At 46.4% G+C, this 16,083-nt stretch overlaps 2 protein-coding genes across 3 annotated transcripts in view; both read right to left on the bottom strand.

The window, feature by feature from the left end:
- Positions 1-16,083, bottom strand: part of LOC147016900 (uncharacterized) — a 394,344-nt gene that overhangs the window by 73,439 nt on the left and 304,822 nt on the right. The gene's annotated exons all lie outside the window — the stretch shown is intronic.
- LOC147016901 (tyrosine-protein kinase ZAP-70-like) overlaps positions 1-16,083 on the bottom strand; it is a 116,858-nt gene that overhangs the window by 21,136 nt on the left and 79,639 nt on the right. For both annotated transcript variants that reach the window (XM_085846101.1, XM_085846102.1), the window contains exons 7-10: positions 16,004-16,073; positions 11,690-11,819; positions 2,539-2,748; positions 1,660-1,846 (exon numbers count right to left, since the gene is read on the bottom strand). In XM_085846101.1, coding sequence (XP_085702227.1) covers positions 1,660-1,846; positions 2,539-2,748; positions 11,690-11,819; positions 16,004-16,073 — 597 coding nt within the window. The remainder of the gene's footprint in view (positions 1-1,659; positions 1,847-2,538; positions 2,749-11,689; positions 11,820-16,003; positions 16,074-16,083) is intronic.

Raw genomic sequence — 16,083 nt, forward strand, 5'->3', positions numbered from 1 at the left:
ACTTACAAAGCTTTTGTCCACAGCCTGATGGAGTACTGCTCTCCTCTCTGGGCTGGTGCTCCTGCCTCACACCTTTCTCGGCTTCACGCTGTGGAAACCAAGGCATTTTGGATCATTGGTATCTCCCACGGTGAGGCTGAATCTTTGGGCCTCTCACTCTCTCACCACAGGCAGGTCGCTGGTCTTCCTGTCTTCTACCAGCTCCTCTCCAGTTTCGCCCCCCGGCTCTGTCTGCGATTTGTCCCCACCATATTCCAACAGGGCGCTCAAGGTCCGCCAACAACCTCCTTCTGGTAAAACTACCAAATTCATGAATCACTGCTCACCTTCACTCTTTCATTCCTCTTTTTTCCAGCATTTGCAATAAACTCCCACACTCTCTTTCATCCCCTTCTTCCCTCCAGTCCTTCAAAACAGCTGTTCACCACCATCTCTTATCATCCCCCATCCAAATCCTCGATCTTTTCTACCCCGTTAATCCACCCCAAGCCCACATCCTTCAAATTCCCTGCTTTCCTTCCTGAAAGTCCCTGTAATGTTCATCTTGTATACCCCGTGTTCCCTGCCCCATCCCTCTCCCTTCCACAGATCTCCTAATGTCTCTGTTCCCCACTGTTTTGTTCTTCCCACTCCCGCCCCTCTTATCTCATGCCCCCCTTGTTGTACGTTGTGTGTTCACTCTCATACGAGCCTCAACAAGGTATACAAAAATAGGACCCCAAAGACCCAGAAGATCCCAAAGTCACCAAAAACCCCAGAAGACCCCAAAGTCACCAAAAACCCCAGAAGACCCCAAAGTCACCAAAAACCTCAGAAGACCCCAAAGACTTAAAAGACCCAAAAGACCTTGAACATTCAAAAGATCAAGACCCTGAAGACCACCAAAGACCACCAAGACCCTGAAGACCCCCAAGATCCAGAAGACCCAAAAGATGCAAAAGGCCCCAAAGACCCAAAAGTCCCAAAAGACCCCTTAGACCTTAACACTATTTAGACTCCTTACACCCTTCAGACAGATTAGACAGCTTAGACCCTTCACCACTTGGACCTTATTATATCACAAATGAAGGTTCAAATAAATACAATATCAGCAACATAACAAATAAATTTGTAGAAAAGAAATGTTTGTATTTTGATTGGTGTAAATCATGCCAACACAGCAAATCTGTGACGTCAATCTCTGCAACGACGTGTGGAGAGGCGAGAGTAGCGAGCCGACGTGTGGAGACTAGTATCTATGATTTGTGCCCCTATTACTTCCATTCCTGCGTCTTGTTCTATCATTCGTACTCCGTGTTCTTTCGTCATTTCTGTGATGACCTGGAATGGCATTACATCGGCCTCCTGACTGGAATGTTCGGAAGTGGGAAAGGTTCCAGGCCTATCCTCCTCCCCACTAATCCCCCCTCAGTCAGTCTCACCTCCGACAAGGTGTTCCATGTCATCCACTGTGATATGGATATCTGCCATTTTCTTGTTCATCATTACCACGTGCGCCGACATTTGAATTTTAAACCCGCCAATTGCATTTTTGTGCACAAATTGGATTTTTATAATTATCTTTGTGGAATTAAATTTGGGTTGGTATCCCAATCCTAACTATTTAAGTTATAATTGAAAACAATAAACACTGTTAATGAAAAGTCTTAAGTGACTTACCTGGTAGCAATCACTCTCGACAGCACGAGAAAGACCAAAATCGCTGATCTTGGCTGTGTTCTTGTCAGCTAGTAGAACATTCCTGGCAGCCAGGTCTCGATGCACAACATTTTTTTCTTCAAGGTATTCCATTCCCAGTGCCACCTGGTACATCAACTCTGTGATCTCAGCCACAGTGATCTTCACTCTGCCAACCAAACAATTGCCATTCACAACTTCTTCTTGTTCATCTCCTGCCTGACAATGTAAACAATTTTTATCTCAATCTGTAGAAACTTATTTGTCATCATTTTTCAAAGTTTTTTTTGACCACGAACCAGTGAGAAACCAACAAACCATAATCAGCAACAAGCAAATGCTAAGTTGCAACATTTACAATTAGAGCGGCACTCGGTAGAGTGCATACCTCTGCCAGGCTGAACAGTTTACGTTTTGAATCCCACTGATAGGCTGGATCTGCATCCAAACCTGAACCAATATCTAATTGGCTTGTTCTTGTCACCTACCCAACTCATCCACAAGTTTTGTTAAAACCCATTCACAACTTTTTGAAATATCGTTCAATGTATCATTTTCGGCCCCATTTCTCAATGGTGAAAAAAAAAATCACAAAAATTTAAAAATTCTCGTTTCCGGATCCAAATCCAGATCCACAGCAAAATCGAATAAATTAATCCTCGTCACACACCCAACCCATCCACCAAGTTTCATCTGAATCTGTCCATAACTTTTTGAGATATCCTGCTCACAGACAAACAGGTGTGAAAACATAACCTCCGTTCACCTTTGGTCGCAGAGGTAATTACACCTCAATTACAAATTTACAAATGAGATTTGGTGGAAACTTTTCTGTTTTTAAGTTAAGCGAATGTGTCATACCTCTGGGAACGCAGGTATTTGTTGAGTGGTCCAAATGGTACCAACTCTAACACGAGCATGAAGGGATCTCCAGGGCATACGCCATATAGCATCACAATATGTTGGTGCTGAAGTTTCTGCATGATCAGTGCCTCCTTGAGGATATCTGCTTTCATTGAATCAACTTCTTCAGCTTGTTTTAGCATCTTCACAGCAACCCTTATTTCTTTTCTGTAGTATGTCAGAATGCAAGATGAGTTATCTTGAATTTCCTGTTGGTTTTAACATAGCTTAAAAGTGTGAAAGTGCAAGAATGGTTTTTTATGTATATTTTTTCTACATTGATGTAAGGCTCATGGAGGATCTTGTACATATGTATCTACCATGCAGGACAAAGATATTTGGAGACAAGAATGTACTTTTACATAACTTACAAGGACATGAGGCACAATCAATAAATATTTGGTACTGTATACAGTGAATTTGAATGTCTTGCATCTTGAGCTCGGGATTTAGATGAGAACACCAACAGGCCAACCCTTTAACAGTTTGGAACAACTCGCAATATTTTGGATTATGTTTGAGCAATATGAGTAATAAACTCAATGCTGACAATGTCTCTTACTCATGAGGGCAACTTCTACGGATGTCTCGTTTTACACAATAGCTCTCACTCATTAAGCACAGATATTTGCAACGTTTTTGTTTTTTTTATACAAAGTGGAGGCTCGTGGAGGAGCTAGAACATATCATGGATCAGGACGTAACAGAACAAAAGGAACAGTAGAAAGAGAGGGGGAAACACACCAACAGCAGAGTTGGACAAAATAGAGGGAAACTTGCAAAATAAGGGATGTGGGGAAGAATGAGGGAAGTGGAAGACACATGGGGTGGATAAGATGGACACAGATGCAAACTCTCAGGAAGGAAAGACTGGAAATTTGGAAAGAAGTAAGGTTGGAGAGCGTTAATGGGAGTAGAAAAGATCATGGTTTTGGATGGGAAATGATCCGAGATGGTGGTGAACTTGAAGACCTGTCTTGAAGATGTCGAGGGAAGAGTGAGATTGAAGAGAATGTGGAAGTTGGTTCCACGGGGGGAGAACAAATGAGTGGAGGTGAGCAGTGAATCTGGATTTCGAGATTTTTGACAGAAGGAGGTTGCAAGAAATATTTTTCAAATTTTATCACATGGTTTGAGTAGAGTTGGTTGTCAGCTGCTCAGAACTGAGAGTGTTTGTTTGACTTGCTTTTGAAAGTAGCTAGACTTCTTATAAATCCTCTCTTATAATGTTCTTCCTTTACCCATCACCAAAGTTATTTTTACACACATTTCTCTTAGTTACATTACCATTAGTCAATCCCTTATTGGAAGGGACCAATGACAAATGTCTTGGAACAACTTCATCATCATGTACTGTTACGAATCTGGAAGCTTACTGCACTCAACATTCAGAGTCTCTATAGATCAGTTATATCGATAAGTATGTGTTTCTAGTTAGGGTCCCGTCCCTCATCTCATGGGAATTGGATGTTCATGCGCTGTGGAGTTGTTTTGATAGATAGGATTTTTATAACAACAATAACACCGACGACATCTGCCTTCGCTTCCTTCCACCATCCTCCACCGGCACCATTGCACACGTGCGTATTAGCACGTACGTGGGCGGAGTTCACAAGGGCCTGATGTCTCTCACCCAATCCGGGGGATGCGAGCGAGGTTGCCACCAGCCGACCAATAGGCGTAGCCCACGCAGGACCATATTCCTCTCCTTGTTTGAGGGGCGGTCGGCCGCGATGGCCGTCACGCGCCCCCCCCCCACCCCCGGTCCAATCAGCGAACTCGGCGCCCCTGTCGGCCAATGGGCGACGAGCAGATCAGAGCCGGGGCGGTCCTTTGCAAGAAGGCGAAGCCTCGAAACGCGGTCCGCCCAATGAGAGCAGGCCACACATGAGCAGACCGCGCCTGAGAAGGAGGAAAGGAAAGAAAGAAGAACAAATAATTGTGCCCTGTCAGCTCGAGCGGGTGGTCTGATCCCATCTCGCTGGCACTGGTCTGGTTCTCGGAACGCATCTCTCGATGCTGGTCTGGTCTGCTCGATGATGGTCTGGCCTCATCTCATCGCTGGCGCTGGTCTGCGTCTGGCTGCCCCGGTCCGCCTTCCGGCGATCGGAGCTCCGGGAAGTTGTGGACGTCCAGCCGCGCGCTCACGGCCAGGTAGCCAGCCACGTTCTCGTCCCTCAGCTCGACTTTTTTTTTTTTTTTTGTATACCTTGGTCGAGGCTCGTATGAGAGCTAACACACAACTCACAGCAAGGAGGCATGAGACAAGAGGGGCGGGAGTGGAAGGGACAAAACAGTGGGGAACAGACACATTAGGTGAACTGTGGAAGGGAGAGGGATGGGGATGGGACGGTGAACATGGCGAAGAGAAGATGGACATTTCAGGGACTTTCAGGAAGGAAAGCAGGAGAAATGAAGGAAGTGGGCTTGGGTGGATTATCGGGGGTAGAAAAGATCTAGGATTTGGATGGGGGAAGATAAGAGGTGGTGGTAAACAGCTGTTTTGAAAGCCTGGAGGGAAGAATGGGAAAGAATAGAGTGAGGAAGTTTATTCCAAAGGCGGGAAAAAAGAGGAATGAAAGAGTGAAGATGAGCAGCGATTCGTGAATTTGGTAGTTTTACCAGAAGGGGGTTGTTGGCGGACCTTGAGCGCCCTGTGGAAATGTGGTGGGGACAAATCGCAGAGAGAGCAGGGGGGGCAAGGCTGGAGAGGAGTCGGTAGAAGACAGAAAGACCACCGACCAACCTGCGGTGATTGAGTGAGAGGCCCAAAGACTCAGCTTCATTGAGGGAGATGCCGATGATCTTAAATGCCCTGGTTTCGACAGCGTGAAGCCGAGAAAGGTGGGAGGCAGGAGCACCAGCCCAGAGGGGAGAGCAGTACTCCATCAGGCTACGGACAAAAGCTTTGCAAGTGGTCAGGAGCTCAAGAGGGCCGAGGAAGGACTTAGCACGACGGAGGATTCCCAGTCGGCGACTGGCTTTTGAGGCGAGGTTGAAAATGTGACTTTCCCAGGAAAGGTCATGGCAGATAGTGAGACCTAGAAGCTTGAAAGAAAAGACTTCTTCCAGAGGATTGTTGAGAAAGTGGATGGGGGGGGTTTGTAAACGGTCCTTTCGAAGAGACATAGTGAGAGTGTGAGATTTGTCTGGATTGAAAGACATGTTCCACGTGTTGGACCAGTTTGTGATTTTATCCAGATCTGCAGTGAGCGAAGAAGCTGCTGCTTGCCGGTCTGAGGGATGACAGATGGTACGGCAGAGGGTGGAGTCGTCCGCAAAGAGAAATAGAGGATTTTCCAGAGAGTCCGAGAGATCATTGATGAAAACCAGAAAAAGAACAGGGCCCAGAACGCTACCTTGAGGAACTCCAGCCTGCACAGGAAGAGGGGATGAAAGAACTCCATTTAGGGCCACACGTTGACTGCGACAGGAGAGGAAGTCTGCGAGCCATGAGTGGAGATGGCCTTGAATACCATGGGAAGAGAGTTTGGTGAGTAGGGCAGGGTGCCAGACTGTGTCAAAAGCACGTGATATGTCCAGGGATACGGCTCGGATTTCCTGTCTGGCATTGAGGACCTCCATCCATTGCTGGCAGAGCAGAAGCAGCATATCCAGGGTAGAGTGTCCTGGTCTGAAACCAAATTGATGATTGGAAATCAAGCCATTGGAGAAGAGGAAGGATTTCATGTCTGAAGCGATGATGGATTCCATCACCTTGCTGATGATTGGGAGAAGGCGGATTGGTCTGTAGTTACAGGGATCTGTTTTTGCACCTTTTTTATGCAGGGCAGTGATGTTAGGGCAGACTTCCCTCCGAGTTGAAGGAATAATAAAGACCTTTGAGGTCCATCTCCATTCTTTGGTGTGTGTCTGTGTGCGGGCCTGTCTTGTTTAAGTAGCAACTGGTTAAGTGCTTTTGCTGTACATTATTTGCATCCTTTATAGTCGGTTTAACTCTGCCCTTTATGTGTTCCTTCCCCACCTATTGTAAATAAATACCCCTATTGCTGAATGTTTCAGCTCGTCCTCGTCCTTTCCTTCATTGGTTTAGCATGGTGTGTGTTGGGTGATTTAAAAAGGCCATTGCTGCAGTAGTTGTGCATTTGGACCGACGGGACCTCGGTGACCATCCACTCGGGTTACGCACGGGTCGAGCACGGAAACAGCTCGTCCCGTCCAAGCTCCGTCAAGGGTGTGACTACTCGGTAGTTCGCCACATGGATCTCTAGGTATTTTGAACTTTGGCAAATAACCCTGTACCACGTGGTTGCGTTATTGACGATTCACGGTCCTGTAAGAGACCCGTACCTTCGGAGTTATCCGAGGGTAACGATCTGAATTCCGGGTGTTCGGTGGAGTCGACTCCACTGCTCCAACTAGCGGTCGTGCTCGCAGCCGATACCCGGCCCACAACAGTACCAGACTACTCCATACAGAGTGTTGGTGTGCCGTAGCAGTTTCTTGGCTTGGGTTACAATCCTGGACGGGTCACCACTCCGACGCAGGAGACTCGACTGAGTATGCAACAATTTTGAATTTGTTCAGGATGTCAAGGATAGCTCGCCAACTGTTCGTGAAGGATACCCTGGGTTATTTAACGCCCACTAATGCTGGCAAGAGAAGACACTCAGTTTGTCATCCACCCTCGGGATGGCCCACACATTGATGAGACACCCTGCATGTGAAGCACAAGGATGACAGTTTATAGCTGGGTTGAGATTCAAACCCAAGATCGATAGCTTAGAGGTGAATGTGCACACCTCTTGGCCAGCTCTGGAACAACCTCATAATAATAAACTGTCCTTGCTAAGTTCACCTTCTTGATGCACCAAATCTCATGGCTGTTATGTCATGGTCTTTTCCAATTTTTAGCTCACCTGGACCTTAGTCGGGTGAGCTTATGCGATTGAGCAGTGTCCATCGGTGAGTCAGTCAGTCAGTCAGTCTGTAAACACTTCAGTCGTTATCGCTTGAAGCACAAAGTTTTGATGAAACCTGGCCAAAAGCTTCATTTCTGATGCCTAACAAAGATGTATTGATCGCATCAAAATCTGCGCTCCTTTTGGGGTTGTATAGAGGGGCGGGGAAGTTTGACCCCCCAAAACGGGTATTTGCTCTCTTATCCGAAACTACACACATGATTTTGATGAAACTTGACCACAACCTTCATCACCCGTGATGTACCAAAGTTTGTTCATGGCATGAAAAAAAAAATCAGGGTTCGAAAGGAGTTTGAGGGGGAGTTTGAGTAACTGTTGCTCCTGATCCAGTTGAGTACAGGATGCACAGTCCTATTTTATTACACTGCAACGAGGAAGTAATAAGCAGGTGCATCCTAACATAAAATTATATGTCGAACTTCAAAGATCACAAGTCACTTTTCTTCTTGAGTTCAGCTGGCAGATCAGTCAAAATAAAGTGACTTTTTTTCTTTCCACTAAAACAAAAAATCCAAGCAGGATAATTCCATTTGATTCTTAGCGTTTGATTTTTCATTTATAACACGTTCGATTTTCTTCAAAGGTCGGAGGAGCTCCTTGTGAGCCAACGGCCATCCATATCTAGTGCCCAACTGTGTCTGTGGACGTTCTCGTGTCGGTGGGTTACTTTTTTATCTGGAAGTTGGTGGCAGGATTTGCACTCCGGGCACTGTAAAACACTTCATTCCACAAAACGCACAAAAAAACACAATGAAAACTGAAAACCCCCTCCATGGAAGGACCTCCTGTGCTGCTGCCCTTCGCAGCAGCTCGTCAGATGATAGGATTGGGGCAAAGCCTTTGGGAGCCCCATTCCTTCATAGGAGGAAAAGCACAGGGTAAACATCAAGGGTCAGATTGCAGTGGTGTGTGGCAGAGTGGTGCTGAGGTGTAGTCCACCAGACGGCGGTCTCCTTGGTTAACCTGAGGCAGTCACTTTGAGTGAGTGCCTGCAATGTCCTATCGCTCAGAGAGGATGATCACCTGTCTCTTTTATCATCTGAGCTCAAGCGTTTGAACATCAGTATTGCACCACTCTCTGAGGTTAGGAGACCTGATAGTGGCGAGATAATGGCGGGTGGTTACACCTACTATTGGTCTGGTCGCTCTGATGGTTACCATGCCCAAGGACTTGCTGTTGCTGTGTCCAATAAGCAGACTCAAATGATTATTGAAGTAACACCGGTCAACGAACGTATTATGAGACGAAGGATTTGTCACTCCATGGGTGTCTTTTCCAAGGTCTCTGTATATGCTCCGACTGAGGCGAGTGATCTCACCGTGAATGACACATTCTGTGCTATGCTCAAGTTTGTGGTTGATCTCATGCCCCAGGCGAGATACTCTTTGAGTCTTGGGGGATTTCAATGCATCAACTGGCACTGATAGGGATGGTTATGAGACGTGTGTTGGTCCCCATGGGTCTGGAACTGTGAACCAGAATAGCACTAAGTTTCTTCACTCTGCCAGAAGTCGTGGACTTAGGGTAGCTGGACAACACCCACAGGCTCATCGCTTGTCTTGGTATTCCAATGCTGGTGGTGTGGCAATAAGAAATTGACCATGTGCTCATTGATGGTCACTGTGGGATGATCCAGAACTGCAGGGTCACCGGAGTGCTCAATTCCTCAATACCGACCACAGGCTGGTTGTAGCAACTCTGAACTTGCAGCTTAAATCTGGGAGAATGGTACCATCCCAGCATCGGCTGAATGTTGGCAAGCTCAAGAATGAGAGGGTAGCTAAGGAGTTTGCGAACAGGCTGAGTGGGGATTTGGGGGGTCTGTGTGCTTTGGGGAATCCTGAAGAGTTGCGGAGTGCCTTCAAGACCACCATCCTTGATGTTGTTTTTATGTTTTTGGATGTTTTTGATGTGGATGTTTTGGAACTCACCATCGGGCAAGGAAGAATTTTGTCTCTCAAGGGACACTGGATACCATTGAAAAGAGTCACAGGGCAAGGCTTAATGGCAGAGTTGAGCTGTTCAGGGAGTTGAAGCATAAAACTGGACATGCGCTGAAGGAGGACAAGGAGGCCTATGTGCGAGGAATCTGTGAGGGTGTAGACTGTAGAGCATCACCTGTGGTCAAGTGATTCTCGTCCTGCTTACAGAGGAATTCACACATTGCATTCCATCAAGCCCATCCCTCTATGGACTGCAGTTAGAGTGGAGGGTGGAGGTCTCTTTACAGAGTCCGAAGTGAAGGCCCACTGGGCTGGTTGCTTTGAGCGCCTATACCAGGCTGACCCACCAGCTGTTGAGTTGGATGACAGGGTGTTACAATCCCTAATGCTGACTCGAAAATCAAATGTGGTCCACCTTCATTTGTGGAAACACAAGCTGCGTGTGGAAACACAGAACCAGTTACCTTGGCAGTGAAAATGGGGTAAAGCCCCTGGGATCTGTGGCATCCATGCTGAACTTCTCAAGGCTGGAGAAAATGCTGTACTCGTGTCGTTTCATGCAGTTCTGTGCTCTACCTCTGCCTCTGCCTAACCCAACTGACTGGAAGAGGGGCCTTGTTGTCCTCCTCTGGAAAGAGAAGGGTGATCACCAGGACTGCAATAACTACCAAGGGGTGATGTTGCTCTCAGTGCTGGGAAAGGTCTTTGCTCGCATAATTTTTGAAAGAGTTCGTCACTATCTGCTTGAGCACCAGCATCCAGCGCAGTCAGGCTTTACACCAAAGAGGTCCACAATCGACCGTATCCTTGCTGTTTGGATCCTCACCAAATGCAGACGAGAGTTTCAGCAAGGGCGCTTGCAGCCGATGTTGATCTCTGCAAAATGTTTGATTCAGTGAATCGGGATGCCCTCTGGAGGAAACTTGGTCTTTGTGGGGTGCCACCAAAACTGATCAATATGATTTCTGAACTATAATCTGGTACTGAGAGTGCTGTGAAGTGTGGTGATACCGTCTCTGACTTACTTCCAGTTGTTACTGGAGTTTGTCAGAGGTGTGTACTGTCCCCAACACTTTTCAGCACTTGTATGGACTGGATTCTGGGGAGGATGTCGGAGAGATTAAGCTGCGGTGCATCGTTTGGGAATGTCAAGTTCTCTGACCTTGATTTCACAGACGATGCAGTCATCCATGCGGAGACTCTGGATATCCTTTTGGGGGCCCTTGAGGTGCTGAATCAGGAGTCGGAGTCGCTGGGATTATGGGCTTCCTGGGTCAAAACTAAGATCCAGGCTTTCAATGACATCTTGGATGCTGCTACCTTGTCTGTGCCTGTTTCTGGTGAGGATGTTGATGTCACAGAATGATTCACTTACCTTGGCAGTGATATTCATATCTCTGCTGGCTGTGAGCCAGAGGTCAATCGATGTCTGGGTTGGGTCTGGGGAGTCATGAATTCACTGCATCATGGGGTGTGGCGCTGTCGGTACCTGTGCAGGAGGATAAAAGTCTGATTCGTCAGGTCCTTGGTGTTTCCATTCCTGCTCTACGAATGTGATACTTGGACTTTGACTTGGGATCTGAGATGGAGATTAATTCCTTTGGTACCAGCTCTCTATGGAGAATCGTTGGCTATCACTGGTTGGACTTTGTGTCCAACGAGTGGTTGCTGAGAGAGACTCAAATGAGATTTGTTTCCTGCATAGTCTGTGAATGCCAGCTGGGACTGTATGGACATGTGGCTCGTTTTCCTGATGCTGATCCTGCTCACCAGATTCTCTCAGCGAGGGAGCCTCGTGAGTGGAGGAGGCCAATGGGCCGACCAAGTGTCTTGTGGTTGTCGCAGATTGAGCAGCATCTCAAGGAGATGGGGATGGGCCAGGCTTCTGCCTGGGGGATGGTCAGATGGAGGCCTCTGGAGTACCGGCAGAAAGTGGATGCAGCGATGTGCTGCTCCCGTGCATGCTCCCAAATCTGACCCGACCTGACCTGATTTCGAAACTCACTTTGATTTCCCCTTTTCTCAGGAAGTGGTGTTTGGTTAAAAAGGAAAAGAAGCACTATACATGAATCTCTTGTCAAAGAAGCTACTTTACACAATGCTGAATCTGAACACATAAATTTGCATTGGAAATTGAAAACACAAGTAGCAAGAACACGAGAAACTATTAAAATGGTGAAACAGCAATATATTTTCAAAGCCTTTAGCACAGTAATACAAACGTGGGTCGCTTGTAGATCGCAGGAACCACTGAGCCAAAATTTCCTTTTCCCAGCTCATTCTCGTGGTCGAGCACAAGAAGATCTTCTTCAATGTAAAGGGATGGTTGTTCGGGAGAGCAGTAGGCCGGTTCTGTGAGACAGGGCGGTGATATGGAAGAGGGTTGCATTCCCATGAAAAGGTAACAAATGAGAGAAAGGGTTTTGCATTTTTTGTGCTTTAACATTGTTTACCTATTAAAGGTAGAAACACACTGCCATTTGATTTAACATATTGGACATAATATATTATAGGTGTGCAACAGTTGTATCTTTTTTTTAGGGGGGGGTTAAGAAAGAAGGAATTGATAAAGAATTGATAAAATAAGGAGAGAGGGAGAACGCATGGGTAGGGAGGGCAAGGAGGAAGGTGAGAAGAGGTAATACAGTAAGTAGTGCAATGGGAGGGGTGGGAAAGGAAACTTTGTGAGGGGAGGATGGACAAAAAAAAAATTCCACCATTTTGCTATTTGTACATGCAACACCTTGAGCAAAGCTCTGTTAAATGTTATTGTTGAAAATTAAAATGGATGTTTTCAAATAGAATGTTGTATGTGAATAAAATACAGTATGTTGATTTGTCCTGTTTTGTATTCCCATCTGAGCACTTATCATCTGATAATATCTGATGCAGCCTGGTGTTGGTTTAATGGTTCGGGTGGCAGGCTTGCGATCCTTGGGTCCTGAGGTCAAATCCCACTCAGTTGTTGCATTAATACCAGGTGGGGTTGACTCAGCCTGTCATCCTTCGGAGGTCCGCAAAATGAGTTCCAGCTTGCTGGGATGAGTGAGCCATTCGAGTAACCTGCGTCAGAGTAGCAACCTGTCCAGGATTGTGCCGAATAGCCCAGGAGACTGCTTTGGCAGCAGCAACGCTCTATACAGAGTATGGTCCCGATGGATGGATGGATGGATCTGATGCTGGCACCACAGGTTCAAATTATATAACCTATGTGTATTTCTCTGATCTTCACTAATGTTTATTCATCTAATGGGCCAGTGTTCACCTCAGTTTGGAGTGAGAGTTGGAGGGACCAGTTGAACTGCTCGGCCAAAATAACAGTGGGCTGAGGACACCTAAGAGGTAGCCTGGCTCATATGTAAGCCAGCCTGAATGCATTGAAAGCAGGCTAGACTGAACTAACAGCCAGCCAGCTTGAGGTTAGTAATACAATTGTGTGGCCAGGCCCAACTTTGGGATGGAATCACAGTGGACCAATAAGAAATGGCTGCAGCCCAGGCCCGCTGAAATGAGTTGGTTGGGGTTGGGCTCAATCTCGGTCGAACATGCAGTAAAAAGTATGTTGCAGGAACATCAGCACATGGGCGCTGATAGGGCAGAGTTGGCGGACATGGCATTGGCAGACAAGGCATTAGCGGACAAGGCATTGGTGGACGTGGCATAGGCGGACATGGCATAGGCGCATGAGGCATAGGCGAACATGGCATAGGTGCACGCGGCATTGGTGGACGTGTCAGAGGCAGATGTAGATTGGGTGAATGTAACAGATGGAGCCAGAATAGATGTGACCAGCATAGCATGTGTTGGAAGTCGTAGCAACAGCAGTGTCACAGATGATAAGTGTACCAAGGGTCAGTGGTAGCAGAGATGCGAGCACAGTTGTTAGTATTAGTGTTAGTGATCGCAGTAAAGTTGTGGATATAGAAGTGGTGGATGTAGAAATGGTTGCAGAGGAGTTAGATGAGTTAGATTAGTTGGTGGATGTTATAGCATGGCCAGAAGAGAGATGGCAGAGGAAACAGAGGAGGGCAAAGTAACAGGGTAAGGGAAGCTGGAAGAGACAGAAAATAAAGTGATCAAAGAAGTCGTATTCATGACTGAGGGAGAAACTATTGTGACAGCAAAAGCAGTGATGACCAGAGGAACAGTGACAGTAAAAAATAAAAAATAAAAATGGTAAAAGCAATAGTGACAAGAACAATGACAAATGCATTGATGGTTGTTCTTAGGACATTAGCAAATATGGCAGCCAAGTTAGAAGAATTGGAAGGAAGACACAGGCGAAGGGGAGAAGCTAGTCTTAGGGGATAAACATAGGCAATGGTAGGCACTGATATGATTGTTTGGCTGAACCTTGAATATTTTTGGTGGTCAGGTCAGGACAGGTATGGCAGCATGCACCGGAGAAGCGCGTTGCTGCATCCACTTTCTGCTGGTACTCCACAGGCCTCAATCTGGTCACCCCCCAGGAAGATACCTGGACCATCCCCATCTCCTTGATATGCCAATCAACCTGCTGCAACCATGAAGCACGTGGCCTCCTCCACTCATGAAGTTCCCTCGCTGAGATAATCTCGTAAGCAGGATCAGCATCAGGAAAAAAGCAACATGTCCATACAGCCACAACGGACACTCACGGACTACACAGGTAACAAATCTCATCTCATTCTCTCTCAGCAACCACTCGTTGGACAAAGAGTCTGACCAGCAATAGCCAAGGATTCTCCGAAGAAACCTGGTATGAAGTCGAAAAGTCTCCATCTCAGATCCATGGTGAGAGTCCAAGTCTCACATTCGTAGAGCAAGACTGGAAGCACCAAGGACTTAAAGACTCAAACATTCATCCTCCTGCATCGATACTGACAGTGCCACACCCCATGATTCATTGACTCCATGACTCCCCTGGCCTGACCCAGATGTCTATTGTCCTCTGGCTCACAACATGTGGAGACATGAATATCACTGCTTAGGTAAGTGAATCTCTGTTACCTCAACATCCTCACCACAAACAGGTACAGACAACATCGCAGCATCTAAGATGTCATTGAAAGACTGGATGTTAGTTTTGACACAGGAAACCTGTAAACCCTGCAGGTCCGAATCCTCATTCAGCACCTCAAAGGCCCCAAAAAGGATATCCAGCATCTCCGCAAAGATGACTGAATCATCTGCGAAAGCAAGATCAGAGATCTTGACACTCCCAAACAATGTACTGCAGCTTGATCTCTCAAACACCCTCTGCAGAATCCAGTCCATACAAACGCTGAAAAGTGATGGAGCCAGTACACACCCCTGATAAACTCAAATAACAACCGGAAATATATTGGAGATGGAACCCTCACACCTCACAGCACTCTCAGTACCAGAGTAGAAATTCAGAAATCAGATTGATAAGTTTGGGGGCACCTAGCGAAGACCGATAATCCTCCAGAAGGCATCCCAATTCATTTAGTTGAACACCTTGCCGAGATCAACATAGGCTGTGAGCAACCCCTGCTAAAACTCTCATCTGCATTTGGTGAGGACCTGAAGAGCAAGGATACGGTCAATCGTTGACCTCTTTGATGTAAAGCCTGACTGCTCTGGACGCTGGTGCGCAAGCAGATGGTGGCGAACCCTATCAAGAATTATCCAAGCAAAGACCTTGCCCGGCATTTAGAGCAGCGTCACCCCCTCATAGTTGTTGCAGTCCTGGTAATCACCCTTCTCTTTCCAGAGAGGGACAACAAGGCCCCTCTTCCAATCAATTGGGATGATGCTTGTGTTCCAGACAGAGCACAAAACTGCATGCAATGACACGAGTACAGCATTTGCACCAGCCTTGAGAGTTTTACCATGGATGCACAGATCCTTGGAACTTAACTCCCTTTCAACTGCTTCACTGCAGCCTCTGTTTCCACAAACCGGTGTTTCCTCAATTATCTTGTGACTCAGCTTATTGGACACAGCTACTGCAACTCCCTGGATATGGTAACCATTAGAGGGACCAGACCAGTCGTAGGTGTAACCACCCACCATGATCTCACCAATATCTGGTCTCTGAAGCTCAGAGAATGCTGGTGGTGGAAACCAAGATGTTTGTTGTCTATGTTGGCTTGCTTTGTTTCTAACATGAAATAATGGCCCCAGGTCTCATCACATGTCAAAATCTTCAAGCAATCACCTCCCTCACCTCCCTTGCAGACAGATTGGAAAGGAGCAAAATAATTAATGTAACACACTTGACCTTGCATAATGAAATGAAAAACGAGCCAGTCTCTTCCTCTGGAGAGCGTTTTTGTTTATGTATATGCATATGTATATGTATATATATACGTATGTATAGTGTCGGACCCAGATATTCATAGGGGATACATCGCGAGAAAGGAAGAGAAAGAGACTGGCTCGTTTTTCTCTCCAAAGGAAGCGACTACTCTCGTTTTTCATTTCATTATGCAAGGTCAAGTGTGTTACATTAATTATTTTGATCCTTTCCAATCTGTCTGCAAACATCTCACCTACAAACGTCATGGCATAATGAAAAAAAAAAATCTCACCAGGTGCTGGACACACTTGCTTCAGACTTGTGAGCAGTCCATCTGGCTTGCTTTTATAATGTTCAACCATCTAAACATTA

Source organism: Eptatretus burgeri, chromosome 11, assembly GCF_056783735.1.
Source record: "Eptatretus burgeri isolate ZD-2024b chromosome 11, Ebu_testis_v1, whole genome shotgun sequence".
In the NCBI taxonomy this organism is placed as follows: domain Eukaryota; kingdom Metazoa; phylum Chordata; class Myxini; order Myxiniformes; family Myxinidae; genus Eptatretus; species Eptatretus burgeri.